We start from the raw sequence: 21,675 nt of genomic DNA, 5'->3' as shown, positions 1-21,675 counted from the left end.
AAACAACAGAATGCTAATGACTTTATGTCTCAAAGTGCTGAAGCAATTAACTGTTCAGTTGTCCTTTGTACCGTGTTGAAGAGTCTATTGTTGCCTCCTTCCCCCTTTTGTATTGGGGTATAAAAGAGTACGGAAAATTAAATGCATTTCAGTATGCACTGGAACTCCTTCCTGATCCTATCCTATGTTTCTGTTTTATTATTTTTACTCGCATCTTAGTATCCTTTACTAACTTTTCTGACACCCATGCCCCTACCCTGATAAATGGTACTTTTATCAAGCCTGGCCTCTGACAGTATAAAAAAATGAAATTAGTGTTTAGGCAAATTTGATAGACATGTTATTGTAAGATAACAAATTTTTCTGAATTAAAATTTTTCATTTAAAATCATTTTAGGGATTTGAAAGCATAAAAATAAATAAAATTAACCAGAACTCCAACCCTCAAGGAAGAAAGAACTGCACTGTGTTCAGTGCAGAGCTGCTTGTCAGTCACCAGCCATTAGCAGTTCCTAATCAAGCTGGGGTCAGGGCTGTGCTCTTCCGCTTACCCAGTGGGGCTTTGCCCACCTGTCTGGCTTAGTTTCCCACACCAGCTACTAATTTCCAAATTCAAATGTACACAGAGAGAATCACTTGTGCACTAAAAGCACCACTGTGACGCCCAATAAAGTTCTAAGTGTGTGAGAGCAAGTCCATCTGGCGTCAGGAGTGTTTAAAGGTACTCAGATTCTGGTGCGCAGCAAAGGTTGGAGACCAAAGTCTGGCTTCATATTTTGTGCCTGGAAAATTTTCAGCCTGCTCCAAACTCACATCACCCTCACCGACAGCCCTGCGGTTTCCCACCTGCATTTACTCTGGCCATTCAATCTGCCTATGCGCTTCTCTGAAACCCCTCCTCATTTCCAGTCTGAATGTGGACATCAGCTCCTACAAGGCACGTCACTCAAAGCCCTTGTACTGCCATCTGCAGTATTTACACTGAGGCAGGATGGCTCTCCCCATTTTCACACACTACTCTAATGACCCTCCATAATTCTACTTACCACAGTATTACAATTACTACGGTTATGGTTAATATGAATAGCAAATTTGGGGTTGATGATATAGATCAGTGACTAAGTGCTTTTCCTAGTAAGGTCCTAGATTCAGTTCCCAGGATCATGCATCCAAATCAACAACAGCAAACTATTAGAAATTACCAAATCTAAAACCAAGTTCCTCGAAGCAACAGAAACATCACCACCTTGAAGTTTTCTTCTGTGGCTTCCAGGTTTGTTCTTTCCTTAGAAATATGTGTTTTACTGATAGGAACTGGACACAAGTCATCCAGTTTCCACCACGTTATGTCTGTGTTCCAAACCAAATCCTCAATAGAAGGGAAATTTTGGAGCTCTTAAACCACTGGGCTATTTGGTTGTTGGCTTGGGCATGCTACCATGAACTCTCCTCACGATAATGACAACGTAAGGAGAAACTACATGCTTTCTCTGCCTCCAGTCACAATGGCGACTTCTAATAGTTTCAGGGCTAGAAACTGGAGAAAGTATATGAAAGAAAGACAAAGCCACTGCATGTGTATTTTGAACTCCAGATGAAAACTTGGTACAAAGACGACTCTAAATAGTAATAAATGCATATGATAAAATGACAGAATATATAATATCATAATCCCTCTACCTTTATTTCTGTCTCTACTCCCACAAGGTCAAGGAGAAAGCTTGCTTTCTGTTACCATGGATTAATTTCTAAGATGTCTTTTACAAAACAAAATGGACTGGCACACAAAAGCAAGGCGAGAATGAAGGTCGGGTCTGAGAATGCAATGGAAGACTCCACATTTCAGCCCTGGGTGCACGCTCCTGCAGCTCGCCTGCTGGAGCCCTAAGGAAGATGCTTTACGTGTTTCAGGATTCTTAAGGATCTTCTGACCTTGAGATACTTTAACCTCTTAATTCTTTAATTACAGGATTACTGTCTATACACAGCAAAGTTGCCAACTAAAACTTAATACAGCTCTCCAAGTGTTTTCATATTTATGATCCTATGGACCTTCCTCCTTCCTCCTTGTGTAGGCAGAATTCAAAGGTTCATACCAGAAAACAAAAGCACAGGACAGACCGACCACATGCAGGAGGGCTCGGGACCATAGGGCCTGGATTTTCTCAGTATTTCCCACTTCTGTCCTAGAAACGTGGTCCATAACCAAACTTAGCTCACACACAATTAAAAAAAAAAAGGGGGGGGGAGAATACTAACTACTTCTAGCAAACCTGCAACAATATTTACTTGATATTTTTGAAGTGTAAATAAGTCTTCTAATAGAATCCCTGGATCAGACAGTATTTGCAGTGACTGACCCTGAGCCACAGTCCTTCAACAAGGAAAAGGAGGAAAGTTTAATAGCGACTATAAACCTGTAGGTATCTAACTGTGAAGTGAAAACTTTCTTCTTCCTGTTTAGTCTCAGTATCATGTGACCAAGAAGAAGCCAGCTGCCCCCTGTTCAGTTCAATGTACCTGTAAGTTCGGTAAGAGCACAGTGAGCAAAGTAGAGGAGTGTGGGGCTGTGCTCACACACACAATGTAGGTGTGGGGCTGTGCTCACACACAATGGGGAGGAGTGTGGGGCTGTGCTCACACACAATGTAGGAGTGTGGGGCTGTGCTCACACACAATGGAGAGGAGTGTGGGGCTGTGCTCACACACAATGGAGAGGAGTGTGGGGCTGTGCTCACACACAATGGAGAGGAGTGTGGGGCTGTGCTCACACACAATGGAGAGGAGTGTGGGGCTGTGCTCACACACACAATGTAGCGGTGTGGGGCTGTGCTCACACAGATGTGCACCTGGGCTAAAAGTTCAGTGAGCATAAACAGCGCAAACATCGGAAGAGGAGGAAGACTGAAACTGCGAGCTGGTAGGCGCATAAAGAAGCAAGGGCCAGCCACAAAAGTCCAGCAAGTGACCGAGGAAAACTGCAAAGCTGACAAAAATCAAGAAAGGGTATCGGTGTTTTGACTCACAGTAAATTAATTTAAGAAACTTGTTTAATTTTATAAATTAGATGCTTTTTTAGCAAAGCTAAGGTTGGGCAAAGTGACTTTTCAAAGGATAAAACTGGATCCCCACTCCCCATCATAGGGATGAATTACAGGTCAGTTCTGCCATTGTCCATAGGAGAGAAGTCCGTTTTCAGTAGGGTTCCAGCTCTGAGTGAGAAGGTGCTTCCAGCAACGGTCAACGGAGTGAGTGGGGGTGAGGAATGGGCTGTTCCCTTAGTCTTCAGGGTCAAGCATGCTCTAGTAGCTTTGGTGTCTGATAGGACTGGGGAATGAGTCCTGGTGTCCTGTGGTGGCAACACTTGGGCACTTCAGAGACACTTGAGCACAGGTACTGACTCCGTTATCTAATTTCTTAAAAGCAAGGCAAAATGTTTTTTAAAGCAATTTGACTCCCTATTTTAAATTTTCTTATACCCTTAAATGGCTTTTTCAGCCTTGGAAGGGCACAAATACAAGCAAAATAACAGACAAAAATGAAACTATTTGTACACGTGGCCTATGGCCTGCCAGGTTTATACTAACTTGAGATCAATAGCAAATTCTGGCAAAGTCCATCCAAGCCCTACTTTAACTTCTTGTACAAGAAACCTTAAAATAGTTGAGAGAGACATCTTCAACTACGATCACACAGCTTGAAACCCTCACCCTGGAGATGAGCTCTGGCACAGTCCCATCAGCACCAGCCGAATGCCCTGAAAAGCTTTCAGTGTGCAAAGTCAAAAGTGCCTAGCCCACTTTGAGCCTTGCTCTGAACCTCACCAATGCAGAAGTGGATAAAAGACAGTAAGAATAGAACAAAACGCGGCTGAGGATTCGTGGAAAAGAAACGAGACGTCAGAACCATTATATATCATTTCAAGTTACCAACTTATTTTAGTTTGGCAAAGCACAAAATTGACGTGTTTTATTCAAATATTGTTGTAGCCCTAGGGCCTACGTATGAACTATCTAGTTCAGTTGGGAGTGCTCTATTATACGGCCAGGAATTCCCCTTGAGCACAAGCTCGAAGAGGGCAAGGAACAGATGGGACTGGTTTGTCGCGAAGTCACCACCTTGAGGTTTTTGGTTCCTTCAGCGAATGTCACTCCCTCGTTGTCATCTTCTCCCCTTTAATGCTTGATGTACACCAGGAAAGCACATTCATAAAAGACGTTCCACTTAGAAATAAATTAGCTACTGTTATGTCCAAGGAATTGTGGGTCGTACCTGAGAAATGAGCAGGACGCCATGGGGAAACCCGGTGAGAAGCACACAAGACTGATGCCAGGGAGACTGAGGGTGGCATCAGCCGTCTCTGGCCATCCGCTCGCAAAATATCAGATGGCTTCTGACCAGGACACAGTGCGTGAGCTACCAGTGAAAAGTTTACTATTCAGGAGCAAACAACTTAGCATTAGAACAGAGATGGCTTTCTCACTACAGCAATTAACTTCCTCGTGTTCCAAACACCAAATAACATTTTCCCATTAATTTTTAAACCGATGTGGCTTTAACTTAAAATAAACTGTACATCAAAAGAATGTAAAATAAACAGCCAGGAACACAATTTGACGAATTGGATTTATTTAGTTTATTTATCTAAACAGGGACCATTGGATCTCTTTAATAGGCTGACAGTTGCACTGGGCTGGTTAATAAAACATTCAACACAGTGTCTTCAGCCAATATAGAAATGCAAATCCCATCAGAAATATTTTATTCATGAGGCAGTAATTTCTGTTGCTTCCCTCTTTTCTTCTTTTTTTAATGGCACTCTGCAAACAGACAGCGCCATCTAGTGACTGATGGGAAAGCGGAATCTATCACAGGCTACAGCTAAACAAAACACAAACAAAAACAAAAATTTTCCTACTGAGATCAGGAGTACAAGTAAACATCGGAGCAGTTAAAAGTAGCTTGTCGTTAAGGAGTATAGCTGAGAAAACTTCTAAAACCAATAGACCATACATACATACACCCACATGCACACATATCGATTTAGCATTTTCTCTGGAAAATACTTACTTCAGCTACATAAAAAGATCAAAACGATATAAAGCCTAAATAGAAACCCTGTCTCGAAAAAAAACCTGGTTTCTTTAATAATAAATGGCACCATACCTATAAATATGTCTTAAAGAAACTATTGTTACATAAGAAAAATTTTCAACTAAACAGCAAAACCCATCTCAGTCAGACTCTAGCAGCACAGAAATATGAGTTTCCACAGGACACATATGTGGATGGACATCTATCTGTACCAGGGCACACCTGACCTGTGCCTTGGCTGCAGTAAATATGGAAGTCGTTTTCACAGGTCACACAAGTCTCCAGCACCTACAGTCAATAGTCTTGAGATTCAGCAGCCAGCATAAAGTCAGTCACTCTGGAAAAATACTAAAGTTTCGTAGGCCAAGAAAATTCAATAAGGCCAGCCTCAAAGTTAGCAGCACAAAAAAATGCTGAGAATTCTCAGATCATAACAGCACTTCACTCTGGTACACACAACAGGGCAGGGTGAGGGGCATGAACTTCTCCTACTCTTGGTGGGGAGACCAGAGCTGCACAGCATGGCCTGCCCACAGAGAGCAGGGATTACAGCCGAACACGGGCTTTTGGTATCTTCCTACCAGCTTGGTCCACTTCCTGTGTTCATCTTTGAAATCAACAACGCCCAATAAGTAGAGTTAAAGAGTCTAAAACAAGACTCTCACAAGCAAAGAGCCAGCTGCATGGCAGCTTTCTTAACCATTTACCCTGGCAGAACTGACTAAATCCTCTTCTTAAGGAGAAGCATATGTGCACACAGGTGCGTGACACTGCAATAGACTGCTGCCTTTCCCCTGAAAGGTCACAAGTGTGTGCAAATGCCTAAAAGAAACAGTCTACAGTCTCTGATTAAGAAATATTGAAAATGTAAAATGAGTTCAAAGTTCAACCAGCTATGGGGGAACCACACACGCCTGCTGTCCTTGTCAAGGCTGTGCGTCTCCCAAAAGGGAGTACCTTAGAAAAGAATCCAGCGATATTCCTCCTTGGAGCTTGAAAAACCCCAGTCACAGTATCTTGCTCCCGCCACTTTTGAGAGTTAAGTGAGCGATACATATTAGATGCTCAGCCCCAGTCTACCGACAGCTGGTCTTTCCGGAGGATGTTTCACCATGGAGGAGAAACAGAGCAGAAATGATCTGATGATCCACAATTACAGCGTGGAAAGGGCCCAGAACACAAGCCTGCTGAGCGGTATGAGAACTGCAGAACTGGGTTCTCTTTACTAATTTGCCTTCTTAGAAACGATCCTGATTAAAAACCTATTTGAAGATATTCACTGCAACACAGTAAGTGGTGAAGGAAATAAATTGAAGCATACATTCAACAAAAAGCTAACATAACTGAAAAGTAACATGCTCCTGTTAAAAAAAACCTAAAATTTACATAAATCAAAAACATAAATATTACAACATACATTTTTAAAATGTGGATGGTATGACATCATTGTTACAGAAAGATATGCAAGGGAAAGAAGAGAGGGGAAAACAACCATCCAAAATGAAAACCTGACCTCCCAGAGCATATGAATTTTGTTTACGTGTCGGCAGGGTCTTATTTTAACATATATCTTGCAATTGTCTTAGTCTTTTTTTTTTAAGCAGAGTGAGCAAGTTTGATTACAAAAGCAAAAATAGCAATCTTATGACCTACTATCTTGCTAAAGCAGCAAAACTGAAAAGATCAGTCAATTTAAGAAGAGTCTTCAATGTCTGGGAAAAATAGGAAGTGGGCTATTAGGGTACAGCCTGTACACGTTAGAGGCCTACATGTTACAGCAGGCATGTTTTGCTGTTTGGTATCTCAACTTTAACTGTAATATGAAGTTCCCGTATCTCTTGTTAGAATACAGGTATGTTCCTGAAAGAAGGTTCAAGTATGTGATAATTGCTACATATTAAAGCTGAGACCAGCTGCATTTCTAAACATGCTTCAACTGTTCCCTACAGTCCCCACAAAGACAGAAATATCTCAGGCAGCCTCAAGTACAAGGGAGATACAATGTAAACAGAGGCATCAAGTTCTTAACCTTTTGCCAAAAAAAAAGCAAAATGTAAATTTCTCTTTCCCATTCACACTTTAGTCTCAGACTTAAAAAAAAAATAGAAGATGCGCACAGGCTGCCCGCAGATACTCAGGTTGTCTGTCACCTGTGAAAAGAGACAGTGTGGGTAACAGCTGCAAAAGCTTCAAGCTGTTTCACACGGTCCTTTGAGCCCTGACCTAAGGGACGACTCCAGCAGTCTGCAGGCAGCTGGATTTCCGGAGCATTCAGCCTCACTGGAGACTGTCAATAGAAGTGCCCTTCTCTGATGTAGGCGGCTCCGCTCTGGCCTAACAATCACATCACATGGCCTGCCAGACAGGAGAGGACAGCATTCGGGCACCCTGACCTGGGAGAGGAGTGGACTTCGACCGGGGACAGAGTGCTACTTCCAACTCCCACCACAGCCCAATCCTCCTTTCCATGGGAGTGAGCTGTCTTAAAGGAAGCTCAGCTCTGTAACAGGAAAAAATGCAACTACACAAATTAACCACAAGATGGTGCTAGCATCACAATGCAGTATCAGCTGTCCCAGGCACTCGGCAGACCTTGGGAGTCACATCCTGGTTCACCACACACTATTCCAATTCCTTGCTATTTACTGAGACAGACATCTTACACGTGTTTGTAACAAAAAGACAACTTCAGTGGGGTTTGTTTGTGTCTTGTTTAAGTTTGAAGGGGAAGAAACACCGTCAGCTCACTGCTTTCTCCTTTCTGACATCATGGCCTTTCTGTGCTTACCTCATGTGCTCTCGCCTGAACCGACTACTTCAGTTTGTTTCTCAAGGCCTAGGCACACTCACACCAATACTGAAAACAAATTTAAAAAGCAACATAATAACCTGTGTTTTTATCTTCTCAGGAGTTCCCCCTCCAAGGTCCATATTAGAGATTCAGTTCCACAAGAACAATAACATTATGCTGATTCAGATTCAGGCTACATTTCGGGACTTAGGACAGGGCCTTGCACACAGCAGGATTAAGAAGACTTGATCCATCTAAGCCGCCTTGGTTCTACAGTGCTGCATGTTGAAACCGGCAGTGCACAACCATTCTGTCTACAGATCTTACCATGAGATTAAATAATGTTATGTTAAAGAACTTCACAAAGGGCCAGTCACTATAAGCCACTGTGGCAGAGGGGCAGAAAGACAAATGTCACACATTCTCACACTTATGGAAAGAGATGTCAACCTGTAGAAACACAAGTAGAAAGTCGTCACCAGAGACAGGGAAGGGGAGAGGGAGGCAAAAAGAAATTAAGAAGGGCTTTTAGGTATAAGAAAAGCACTGGGGGAGGGGAGAATAGGAGTCATGGGCAGAGAGTGGACAGATATGATCTATTCAGTGGGCATATGCATGCATGGAAATGCTCCAGTGTACCTTACTAATATGCAAAACTCATGTACATTAATTAGACCATATTTTAATTTTAAAAATAAAAAGGACAGGTGAGGGGTTCAGCTCCATGGTGAAGAGCACTGGCTGCTCTTCCAGAGGACGCAGGTTCTCAGCACCACGTGGTGGATCACTATTGTCTGTAACTCCAGGTCTAGGGTAGTCAACGCCTTCTTCTTTCTCTGCTGGCACCAGACATGCACGTGGTACACAGACATACATGCAAGGAAAATTCTAGTGTGCAATTTTTTAAAAAAATGTTTTAATGCTAAGCATGACAGAGCACACCTTTAATCCTAGCACTTGGGAGGCTGAGGCAGGGATATCTCTGTGAACTCAAGACTAGCCTGGTCTATATAGTAAGTTCCAGGCCAGCCAGAGGTAAATAGTGAGACCAACCTTTTCTCAGAAAAAGAAAAAGTATAAGTAAATACAACATAAAAGCACTGGAGAAAGAAAGGTGTCTGCAGACACAGCACAAGAAAGCTGGGGCAGTGAGCACACACAGAAACGTGAATACTCAGTGACGTCACAAAACAAGAAGCTTAGGCTCACGGTTGCTGGTTCTTTTTATCCTCATAATAGAAAATGTAACCGAGAAAGGAGCACTCATCCAAAACTACAATTACTAGATACCTAAAGGAAGATTAAACATTGGGTCAGGTGATACAGAAGCTATGGAAGCAAAGTAATGTGACATCTAACATGAAAACATTAAAATGGAACTCAGTGTTCTGGGCTGAGCTGCATCTCCAGGTTTACATGCTGAAGCCCTCACCCCCATTACACAGCATGTAGATGGATTTAGGGAACAGGTCTTCTAAGAGGTGATTAAATTCCAAAGCGGCCACTAGTGCGCGCAGGAGATCCTGTAAGGACAGAAAGAGGCCACCCACAAGTAAGAGAGAAGCCTTGCAATGGAGTGACCTTGCCACACCTTTTCTGGTCTCCAAGACTGTGGCCTTCTGTTAAGACAGCTCTCCTAAAGGGCACACTTGTTGCTGGGTCTGAGGGTGTTTGGGGGTACTCAAGAGAACAATGGGTCTGCAGAAGGAGTCTGTGGAAATAAGATGAGCAAATGGAACGAATCCGGACAGACGGTTCCTGCTCTCATCGCTCTTCACTCGGCAGTAATCCGAGGATTTTCTAAGTATAAACTTGAGTTGACAAATTCTGTTTTGTAATCCACCACACAGGGCACAAATTATTAAATCGGTATAATTTTCTTCCTACCTCAAATTCCTTCTACAAGAGAAATCAGCATCTCATCGAGCAGCTGGAGATCTGACCCAGGGGAGCACAGGAACCAAGCAGTGACACTGAGACCCATCATAGACACCCCCCCCCTCCATGCCACTGCCACAACCCCCTGCTTGGGCCTTTTTAAAAATAGGAACACAGTGGCATTTATATCAGAGGGACTGATGGCCCCTCCCAAAGCTCACATGCTAAGGCTTAGTGGCTTGTCCGCCAGTGGCCCTCTGAAAGGAAGTCAGTAAGCGTGGAATATCCTGCACGGGACAGGGACAGTGGCCACCACAAAGAGCATCGCTTTGCTTCAGCACGATGTTTGTTCTGACAGCCATGACGGAGCCCTCTGACACTCTGAGGCAGATCTGCCTTTCCTCCTTACCCGCCAGCTTCCTCAGCAGCTCTCGCCATCTCTCCCTATGGCTGACGTCACAGTGGCTAATGCAGCGGTCTTACTTCTCAGGGTCCCCGCTAAGATGTAAAGTCAGATGTGCCCTCGGGAGCGGGAGCGTTTCCTTAACCCCCTGCCGCTGGTGGGGAGGGACAGTGCAGTCTGGAGTATACTTTCCAAACAAGTAACTAAGGGACAGCCAGACTCAGAAACACAGCAGATCTGTGTGACAAACCATAACTGTGTCACTCACAGGTAAGGGACAATTCTTTCTTCACCTGCATGTTCTTTTACTTTAAATGCGAAGAGTATGAAATGTGATTTGTTTATGGAAATCCTAGCTTGCTGTGCCCTGTACACAGGAGCAGCTTCGCACTCATGACTCTGTGTCATTCACGGTGATTTTATCAATGCTTTCATCAGAACCGACAATTGTGCTAAAATCCAAATGACACAAATTCATGACTTTAGGTCCTTTTAGGTGCCTGGCCAACTGGTGCTAGACAAATTCACAGTACTGAGCTGGAGAACTCTGCTTCTTTTTTTTTTTTTTTTGGTTTTTCGAGACAGGGTTTCTCTGCAGCTTTTTTAGAGCCTGTCCTGGAACTAGCTCTTGTAGACCAGGCTGGCCTCGAACTCACAGAGATCCGCCTGCCTCTGCCTCCCGAGTGCTGGGATTAAAGGCGTGCGCCACCACCGCCCGGCGAGAACTCTGCTTCTTGTAGAATGGAAAGTCTACACAGACAACAGCGCTAGGTTCTCCTTGTCCCATCCCCAGCAAGTTCCATTTTACTTTCTGTTTCTGGGTCTGACCATTCTCGAAATCTCGTGCAAGGGAACGTGCACCTTGTTTGTCTTCTGGGAGTGACTTGCTTGACTTTGTCTAATGTCCTCAAGGCCCCACTGTGTTGTAGCATATTCAGAAGGCTGACATATGCCACCCAGCCCAGTTGCTTACATGACCGCTGGGTTTGCAGATTCGGGTCCTCATGCACTGAGCCATCTACTTAGCCTGGGACACTGGAGCTTGAAATTCTGACCAAGGCTAAATACTAGTAGGAACCATACAGACTCAAGGCTGCGCCACTTGGATCTAGCTGTGAGCCATGTCCTCCTTCTTACACCATTGCCACCTCTAGTCCCTGTGATCTCCAGTCCTAAACAAACCCATCTTTTGCAGGAGCTCTGAGACTGTGCACTTAATGATGACTAAAGCATGGGGAGGAAACACCAAAGAAATGAGAAGAAAGTGCAACCTAACACTCTGAGGACAACAGAGGGCAGATGTGAACTCACAAAGTCTGTCTCCAGCTTTCCCATTTCTTGCTTGTAGCTTCTCATTCTGTTGCTGTACATTCCTCGACTTTGCGGTGGAATTTCTCGGACTTCCAAATCCATCTGTTCAAGCTGAAGTGGGAGAAAAAAATGTGAACCACATGCATATTCTTTATTTGCCCAAATGGTTAGTGCTAAAAGGACTGGCTTCTAAGTCCTGGCTTTGCAGCTGAGGAAGCAGAGCTATGGCACCGGGGCTCATGCAACACTGGAATGCTTTAGCGTTTACTTCCTGATTGGTTCAGTAAGCAGCTAGACAATGACACTGGGTGCTAAGCTGCTTGCTTTGTTGAGAATTTGTGTTGGAAAACATGTGCATTAATCAAAACATTCTCATTAATTTGTTATCAGCATCCTTGGAGCAGTCCATTGTTCCATGCAACCTGATCTGGTCATCTGACTGTGAATCTCCAGGATGATGGGAGACTGTTTCCTGTGGCTCACCCGTGAAACAGCAGCCTGGCTTAGATATGTGCTAAATTTTTCCTAGTTAAGAAAATCACATACAACCAACATGTGACCTCGGCCACCAGCCTAACTCTTACACATTAGAACCACACTGATGAGCTAATGTATGTAGCTATGTTAGTTATGACGTGCTCACTGAAATCATCGCAGGGCATGCTTTAGCCATCTGCCATCCTGTAACGCTCTGCACACAGCACATGAGAGTTTAATGGGTGCAGAGAGAGAAATGCACTAACGGTTCAGAGCCCAGGCTCTGTGGGGAGACTCTGTGTTCTCATTGTAGGCACCGCTACTCACCAGGCATGGGGGATTGAACAGAGGTCTTAATGACCCTCAGGACCTGGACAATGCCTATAATGTATTTAAGGCACTGTATCATTAGATTGACAGTAACTACAGTAATAGTTACAAAGAAATAGAGCAAGTACTCTATAAGGTTGCAAAGGGGGCTAATTTGTACAATCACCTAAAAGAGGAAAAACCAGGAACAAGAGCAAATTGGCCCAGACTATGTCAATAACTTCCATGGAAAAAGACAGCAATGCATTTGCTTCTGAGAGCATTTTATTGCATTCGTGACTAATGTAAGTCTGTCACCGCTGTCTACTTATGAAGACTGAATAGCTATAGTAAAATACAGAAAGACCAAACAAGCAACTGTAAATAAGATATGTCCTTTTATAAGAAAATCAGATACTTTTAATTAGCCCTTTGCAAACAGTGATCATGTAAGTCATTGCTATAGCTCATCGTAAATGTGGAGGTTGAACATCCCTTCCCAAGCAGACACATTTAGTATTTCTATTTGCCCAGCAGTGGCACATCAGCTGTTCATGAAAAGACACATTTAGTATATCTATTTGCCCGGCAGTGGCATATCAGCTGCTCATGAAAAAGCATGAATGTTTCGAGACTCTGCTTTCCATTCTATCAGTGTATAACCAGAAGCAGGATTTGTTTAACATCTTTTCCACGGTCAATATTAATCATTTTAACATTATGCTTTTATATTTGTTTTACTAAATTTCCTAAAAAGCAAATGGAATGTCTCGCTGAACCCAGTGCTCACCAATGGGCTAGGATATCTGGCCAGCTCAAGGATCTATTTCCCTCCTCTACCTCCCAGGGCCAGGCTTAAAGACATCACAACCTTGCCCGGTAGTTTACATGCAAACTTGGGTTCCCATGCTTGTGTGGCAATAAATGAAATCACCACGTATCAAGGCATTAAGCCTGACAGCGTCACCGTTCACGTTTTGTAAGTTAGCACACACACTGGTGGGTTCCCACAGCATTTTCACACTTTGTTCTTACTTGTCTCCCACCCCTTGGCTCCCTCTTGCCGGTTGGCTTCCTCCCCCTTTATTCTGTCTTCTCTTCTCACAAGCATTCAATTACCCTTTTTTCTCTCTCCTTCCCTTAAGAACTTTCCACTGTCATCTCCCTAGTTTACTGGGTCCCCTCCCCCATACCTTCTCTTTCAAATCTAGGATGTGTGTATTAAAAACAAATCTCGTTTTTCTGAGTCTGGCTTATTCCACTTAACATAATGGTTCCCAGCTCCATCCATTTTCCTGTAAATGTTCATGATTCCATTTTCTTTACAGCAGAATCTAATTCCATGATGTATGCACCACATTTCTCTATCATTCGTTGGTTGGTGGACATTCAGGTTGCTCCCGTGTCTTGGCTCTTGGGGACACACGGATATGAAGTGTCTCTCTGTGACAGGATGTAAAAGTCCCTTGGCTACACAACAGCGGTATGTCTGTATCATTCGGCGTTTCCACCTCTAGCGGTTAAGAACACTGACTTCCACACTGCCATTATTCATTCATTCACATCAACAGTGGACGTGGCTCCTTTCTCCAGTATCCTTGCCTGTATTGGCTACCTTTTCTGAGACAGTGTTTAATATAGCCCAGACTACCCCTGAAATCACCATGCACCGCTAAACGTCTGCTCCTCCTGTACAGATTCACCGTCACTCTGTCCCTGCTATCCTTTGACGTCAGCCACTCTGACCAAACAGATGGAACCTCCAGGGGTTTTCACTTACATTTCCCTGACGGGTAAGGATGTGAAACTTTTGTTTGTTTGTTTTTGGTTTTTGTTTGTTTGTTTTGTTTTTACTAGCTTGTTTCTTTGACTGGAAGATTTGCTTTTCTTGCATCTAGTGTTGGCAGTTCTTTGTATTTCCTACAAATCAATCCCCCCCATCTGAAGTGTAATTGGCAGATTTTCTCCTATCCCATAGGTTGTCTCTTCACTTTGGTAGTTATTTCCTTTGCTGTGTGAAGCTTTTCAATTTTATGTAATCTTATCTGTCAGTTTTTTAGAGTCCTTTTAGGAAAGGTCCTGCTTCTGCCTGTATCTTAAAGTGTTTTTCAGAGCTGGAGAGATAGTTTAGGGTGGAGAATACTTGCTGCCTTGCCAAGCACCTGAGTTGGATGGTTAGACTCTCTGCAGGTGACTTGCAGCCTCTTATAACTCTGGCTTCAGGGAATGTGACACCATCTTCTGGCCTCTGTGATCACCCACACATGTGTGTACGCATACATACACAGAAGGAAAGATAAACAGGCCTGCCATAGCACTTTCAAGCTTTACATAAAGGTCTTCGGTTCATTTTCAACTGAATTTTTTTTTTTTTTTTTGCGCAGGACAAGAGGTAAGGATCTGGTTTCACTCTTCTGCATGTCCAATGCGGTTTTCACAGCGCCATTTGTTGTGAAGCTGCCTACTGTGCAATGTATGTTCTTAATACCTACGGGGGAAAACAGGCGGCTGAAGCCATGTGCGTTTGTTTCTGGGTTCAGGGCTGTTTCTGTGCCAGTGCCCATACTGCTTTAGTTACTATGGCTCTGAGTAGAATTTGAGACTGGGTATCAGGTGCTTCTGGCATTGTTGCTTCTGCTTAGGATTCCTTTGGCTATGTGGGATCCTTTGTGCTTCCATATGAATTTTAGGTTCCTTTCTCTGGTTTTGTGAAGAATGACACTGGGGTTTTGAAGGAGAGTATACTAAACCTAAAGATAATTTGCAATAATATAGCCATTTTTATAATACTGATTTGCCAACCCATAAGCATGGAAGGGCCTGTCATCTTCTGTTTCTCTTTTTAACACCTTTGGTGTTATAAAGTTTATATTACAGAGGTCTCATCTCCTTGATAGGTTTGTTCCTATTTCTTCTCTTTTTTTTCTTTTTTTTGTTTTTATTGAGTTATACATTTTAATCTGCTCCCCTCTTTCCCACCCCCTCCCATTCTACCCTCTCCTGTGATTCCCACACTCCCAATTTGCTCAGGAGATCTTGTCTTTTTCTCCTTCCTATGTCTTCCATGCATGTCTCTCTAGGCTATCCAGGGTTTTGGATTGTAGGTGGGTTTTTCTCCTTTTTGAAGAACTGTGCATGGGAATTTGCTTCCTGGCCCCTTTCTCGATAAGCTCATGACTTGACTGCTGACCCGTGCACAGTGAGCTTGTACCATACTGCTCGGCTGAAAGTGCATACCGGATCTCAGCGCTGTCTGCTGCAGTCGTTAGAGCTTTAAAAACAGGGCCGCTCTTCCGTCCCTGGTTGTATTCCTTTCCTTTCTTTCCCATCACTCTAGCTAGGACTCCCAGCACTGTATGAATGAGACTGGAGAGCGCGGACCTTTGTGTATTTACTTCTAGCAAGGTGAGATATGTCTTATTAGGATCAAGAATAAGGACCATATACTCATTCTGTTTTCACAACACCCGTGCAGCCACTGAAGAGTAGAGGACATGTAAATACAGTAAGTCCAGTGTCCATAGATTACTACAAACCACGATGGGCAGAAACAACCATCCGAGCAGTCAAATCAAAATCAAGCTTTTCTAACAGTTTCTTCATCAAAAGAACAGTTTATATAACCTAAGATACCAGTAAAAGTAAGTAATCCAGCTTTCTGAACATTTTAAACAAACAGAAATGCTTATTTTAGGTTCACATTGTCATCTTACTACTAATAAAGTATTGCCAGCTCCATGAGGACCTGGTTATGACGGAACCTGCTCAGTCATGAGGAGAGCAGGTTTCCCTCATCATCAAGTAAGCAAAATGTCTCTAGAGGCTTAAAAAAATAAAAACAGCAGTCCCGAAGAGGAAAAAGTTGCCACAGAAACTTAACAGTAGGAAAAGTCATCCCAATCACTTCTTAGCCCGAAGATGTGAAAAACAAAAACAAAACAAAACAAAACAAAAAAAAAATGTGTATACAACTCAAGATCCAAAAAACTGACCAGTTAGTTTTATCTTTAGTTATCCCACCAAGCAGAAGGAAGAAATGTACGATTGCCTGCTCTGGCATCTAAAGTCTTCACGTGATAGGGAAGAAATGTGAAAGAAACAGTTAATATAAAAAGAAAAGATAAGAAGGACAGGCACTAGAAGATGCAGAAACAGAGATGGAGACAGTGGCAGCAGCCCGAGGCCCCTGCAAGCCATATGGTACAGAAGACAGTTGGTCATTCTGACCACAAGGAGGACAGACAGTGAAAACCGAGAAGCAACTCTGCAGGTCCCAGTCATGTCGATCTTAGACCCCAGGACAAGTGTGCTGTGCTATGGAGAACATCTTCCTTCTTGAAACCTCCAATCTGCTGCCTCTGGTGCACGGCTCCACTGACAACTACAGTCCATCAAAGCAAGGCCGAGGAACGCCAGGCCTTCCAATCACCCTTAGAGAAGTCTCTGCCTTCCCAGAGGCTCAAAATGCCCTTGAGCTGCCTAAGGGTCCGAGGAGGTTCTGAAGAACAGCAGTAGTCAAGAACTTGCATCCCTGGGCACGTCTAAGGTAGGGCTGCAAAAGTTTTGGGTACATAACAGCAGTAAATGGAACCCTTCAGAAAACCAGCCTGAGTCTACCAACACAAGTACTGAAGGGACACAAAAGAAAAGCCACCACTCGCTTGCCCCATGATGCACAGCAACAATCTAATAGTTTCCACAATGGGGGCAAAACACCTTTCCTTCTTTTTCTCCCTAGGATTTGTTGTCAGGAAAAAGCAGTGTGTGAGCCAGGGCTCTAGGTGTAGACACCCCATCACAAAGCCTACAGAGCGCATAGGAGAGTGTGGGACCTCAGACACATGTCCCAGCTTTTCTAAGCTCCAGTCCTCATCTAGGGTGGTGGCAACAACCCATGCATCACTCTAGCAGGATTCTCTGAGGCTCCTACAGGGCTCTCTGAGCATGAATGTGGTGTTCTCACAAGTCTTCCACACTGTATCTCCACATCTGTGCACACAGAGCCACTGAAGAATGAAACAATATGTCTCTCTGGGACAAAGAACAGGCTTACTTCCAGGCTGCTCTATGTGGCTTATTGCTCAGGCTTTTCGATCCTGGTGGAAGCAAGTGTTTGCATCTCTTCTGTGGAAACTGGGGCTCGGGGGACTAAAGCTACCAAGCTGACATCCTGGCGGCTGCTTCTTTGTAACAGGAGGCTTCGGTGTCTGACTGGGGAGTCTCCTTTCTTGGGAGCAAAGCGTCTGCAGCACAAGCACAAGGACCCGAGCTCTATCACCAGCACCCACACAGAAGCTGGCTGTGGCACGATGCATGCCTGCAACTTCAGTCCTTGGAAAGTGGGCACGGGATCCCTGGAGCTTGATGAACATTCTACCTGAGTCAGTGAGCCTGGGGTCCAGGGAGAGACCCATTTTGTTTGTGCTTCAGCAAATAAAGCTTGCCTGAAGATCTGAGTGCAGAGGAAGCCACACTAGTTAGCCTTAGAGGCCAGGTGGTGGTGGCACACACCTTTAATCCCAGAAATCAGGAGACAGAAGCAACAAATCTCTGAGTTCAAGGCCACCTTCGGCTACACAAGACTGATTCAGTCTAAAGGTGAAACAGAGCCAGTGATTCATGATGGTTTACACCTTCAATCCCAGCACTAGGGAGGGGGAGACTAGAGAGGACTATAAGGCGGGAGGAGACAGGAGCTGAAGGCATTCAGCCTGAGGATTCATAGAGGCAGATTCTTAGAGGCAGGATCTTGCCCCCTGTTGGATTTAAGGTAAGAACTTTTGCGGTAGAGGTAAGAATTTCAGTGGCTGGATGCTCTGCTTCTCTGATCTTTCAGCTTTTCAGCTTTCACCCCCTAATATCTGACTCCAGGTTTTTACTACTAAGACCAATTAGAAATTGTGCTACACCTGTGAGGAAAAAAAAGGTGGAGAGGTGGAGAGAAACTGGAGAAACTGAAGACACCTGATATCAACTTCTGGCCTCTACACCCATATATATTTATGTGCACACATACACATGCAAATGAACATGTACATACACACAGATACAGAAGAAATCTCATATCTTCTGTGGGCATCCATAGAGACTGGCAAGCTTTATCAGCTTCCAAGCTGGTGGAAATCTCAGACCTCTGTCAGTTTTGAAAGACAAGTTATCCCACAGGGGGTTTGTGAGAGTTAACAATTATCACACAAGCAATGCATTTACCCTAGTGTATGCTGTGACTTTGTCAAACATCAGCAACTAAGATTATGTACTAAGAGACTGGTTCTTAGGAGTTAATTCTGAAGGAATATAAATTAAAGGCTGGCATTTAGCGAACCATGTTTATTAGAAAGAATAAATTCTAGAAGTGATTAAATCCCCTTTAATCTGAAAAGCAATGGACTGTGAAGGGGAGCCTGAGTGCATACTGTTCCATGCATGCCCTAACACACACAGCGGACTCCAGGGTTCAGCTCAAGGGGCTTCGTTCAACACACCCCTAAGGCTACGCACCAATTCTCTGGCCTCTTCAAGCTCTTTCTCCACGCTGGCAACCATTTGCTTCTTCTCATCTAAAACAAGCAATAATATCAAAGAAATAATAATTATACAACATAATTTGAATATGCAGTGGTTTTCAACTTTCTTAATGCTGCAACCCTTTAATCTAGTTCCTCATGTTGAGGTGACACCCAAGCATAAAATTAATTTCATTGCTACTTCATAACTGCTACTATTATGAATCACAATATAAACAACTCTATTTTCCTATTGTCTTAGGTAACCCCTCTAAAAGGGTCATTTGACCACCTACGGGGTTACAACCCACAGGTTTAGACCCAATGCTCTAAAGTCTCTTATTTTTATACAGCCATCTCCTTTTTGATCAACCAGATCAGAAAATATAAAGCAAGCAGATCATTCTTAGGGGGCTGAAGGCTCAGCATTTAAGAGCACTGGCTGCTCTCCCAGAGGTCCTGAGTTCAGTTCCCAACACCCACATGGTGGCTCACTGTCAACTATTTTTTCTTAACTCAACTGGTAGGGAGGCTTGAGAAATAATGAAACACAGTTCACACAGCCATCTCAGAAGGGCATCTCAGGCTTCCTCCATTCCTGAAGATCTACCCACGTTTATTACACAAAATACCTTTTATCCCCCAGGTAAACCAAGGTGGATACTCATTAATATTCTCTTTCTGGGGGACGCGGGGCTAGCAAAACACCTACAGCTTAAGTCACCAGCTTTGGAAAACGCCTCTCCCCAGATGATCTATATTTTTAACAAATGGCCTTTGTTAGATGGCTAGCTTGCTTGTTTGACAGGATTACAGCTGCCTAATGGCCAATGAGCCTGTTTGTAAATATTTTGTATAAAATATGGGCCCACAGCTCACAACCATCTATATAGAATATGATGCCTTCTTCTGGTATGGAATATACATACAACAAAACACCCATATTCATAAAGTACATAAATTACTCTTTAAAAAAATACTCTTCAGTGGGTCACAAACTACATTGAACATTGACTCTGCAATATGTAGAAATACATAATCCAAGGAAGGGCCTAATTTTTAAGAGGTCATATGTTTGTAAGAGAGACTACAAAGAACCTTGTTTCCTGGTAGAGATTATGCAAATAGCAGATACAGTGGTGACCTGAGAAATCTGCTAATCACCATTGCAATAAATTGAAATCACTGATTTGTGACTATAATTTAAAACTCGTATATAAAACACTTCCACAAACTGGTACAAGGCTTGTAACTCTTTACTATTATGATTTCAATAGTGCTAAGAAGAAGGTATGAGGCTGGAGAGAGAGGGCTCAGCTGTGCAGAACACTGGTGCTCCTGCAGTGACTCAGAGACAGTTCTTAGAACTTACATGGTGACTCACAACTGCCTGCAACTCTAGATCCAATGGGAGCTGGAAGGGGACCTCCTCCAGCACTGCATGCATGTGGTGCACATACATGCAAGCAAACTTTTATGTACAGAAAACAAAATTTTAGAAAACTTTTTTTTAAAAGGAGTAACTTTATGATAAAAGAAACAGATACCTAAAATCTTGGCTTCTGATTCCAAACCCAAACCCAACTGATTTACTCACTGGTTTGGGATCCTGGACAATAAGTACTTTCTTCCTAAAACTTGGCCTGTGTTTTCTAAACGGAGTTTTAAAATATACATGTACGTGTGTATGTGTATGTGTGTGTGTGTGTATGTGTGTGTGTGTGTATGTGTGTGTGTGTCCCAATGAATGACTTTTAAACTGAGGTACTGAGTCTCAATGGTTTAGATACTGTAACAACAAGCCATTATGGAACCATGGCTACCTTCTCTAGGAAGTCATCAAGTTCATTCACAGACACCACCTACATTTCCTGTTGACCACTTTTAGTTTTCTCTCAGCACCCTCTTCTTCAAGAAAGACAAAGAAATGATGCTTTCTTATGTAATTCTGCCTTCCAGTAGTCAACAGCTGGACTCAATCCCTTGCTCACACTGGTAGTGTCAAACACTACCTCAGCAGGTGATCAAAATTAACATCAGCAGTGAAAAGGCATATTGAGCATGTCTTTTTGACATTGTGGGAAGAAAATAACCAATGTGGGTCTGTCTTCGCTAAAACCCATTATCCCAGGCTAATAATAAGAGGTAAAAGAAACAAAAAAGTGGGAAAACCCTAATCAAAGAGTGTTCTGCCAGTGTCTGTTACTCCAGTAAAAACCATCTGCTCATTCAAAGCAGGGCATTCTGAACTTACAGCCCATAGAAGTCTAAGGAGCCATGACTACTTCATCTTTTGTAGGATCCATGCTTGGATCCTGGAGCAGCAAAAGGGCATTTGGTTTAAAAAGGAAAAGAATTCTTTCTAGTTTTAACTAAGATGATGTGAATAAAGTATGAATTTTAGTCTGATGTAGGAGGGTCTTCTATATATCTGTTGCTTTCATTGGTTAATTAATAAAGAAAATTGCTTGGCCTGATAGGTCAGAACATAGATAAGCAGGGGATACAGAACAGAATTGTGGGAGGAAGAAAGCAGAGACAGACAGACACCATGAATCTCCAGCCCGAGACGGACATGGGTTAGGATCCTTCCTGGTAAGCTACAGCCTCGTGGTGCTACACAGATTTAATGGAAATGGGTTAGATCAATCTGTGAGAGTTAGCTAATAAGGGGCTGGAGATAATGGGCCAGGCAGTATTTAAATGAATACAGTTTCTGTGCTGTTATTTCCGGGGCTAAGCTAGTCATGCGGACCCCGGACGAGATTAAAAGCAGGCCTGCTCGTCTCATCACTACAACATCAGTCAACACCAAATAATACGGATTCAGGACCTATAGCAAATGTATCAAGGTGCGGTGTTAACAGAGGCCACTGGCATGGGTAAATGGAGTTATTTTTGTGATT

General features: G+C 43.3%; 1 protein-coding gene across 5 annotated transcripts in view; it reads right to left on the bottom strand.

Moving 5' to 3' along the window:
* The window catches only part of Vti1a (vesicle transport through interaction with t-SNAREs 1A), a 321,664-nt gene that overhangs the window by 295,187 nt on the left and 4,802 nt on the right, over positions 1-21,675 (bottom strand). For all 5 annotated transcript variants that reach the window (XR_005282957.2, XM_038309865.1, XM_038309894.1 and 2 more), the window contains exons 2-3: positions 18,765-18,823; positions 11,478-11,588 (exon numbers count right to left, since the gene is read on the bottom strand). Coding sequence is in view for 4 of the 5 variants with exons in the window: in XM_038309865.1 (XP_038165793.1) it covers positions 11,478-11,588; positions 18,765-18,823 (170 nt within the window). In the remaining variant the exon portion in view is untranslated. The remainder of the gene's footprint in view (positions 1-11,477; positions 11,589-18,764; positions 18,824-21,675) is intronic.

The sequence above is a fragment of the Arvicola amphibius genome, chromosome 1, assembly GCF_903992535.2.
Source record: "Arvicola amphibius chromosome 1, mArvAmp1.2, whole genome shotgun sequence".
Classification (NCBI taxonomy): Eukaryota; Metazoa; Chordata; class Mammalia; order Rodentia; family Cricetidae; genus Arvicola; species Arvicola amphibius.
This window is presented reverse-complemented; position numbering and strand designations above follow the sequence as displayed.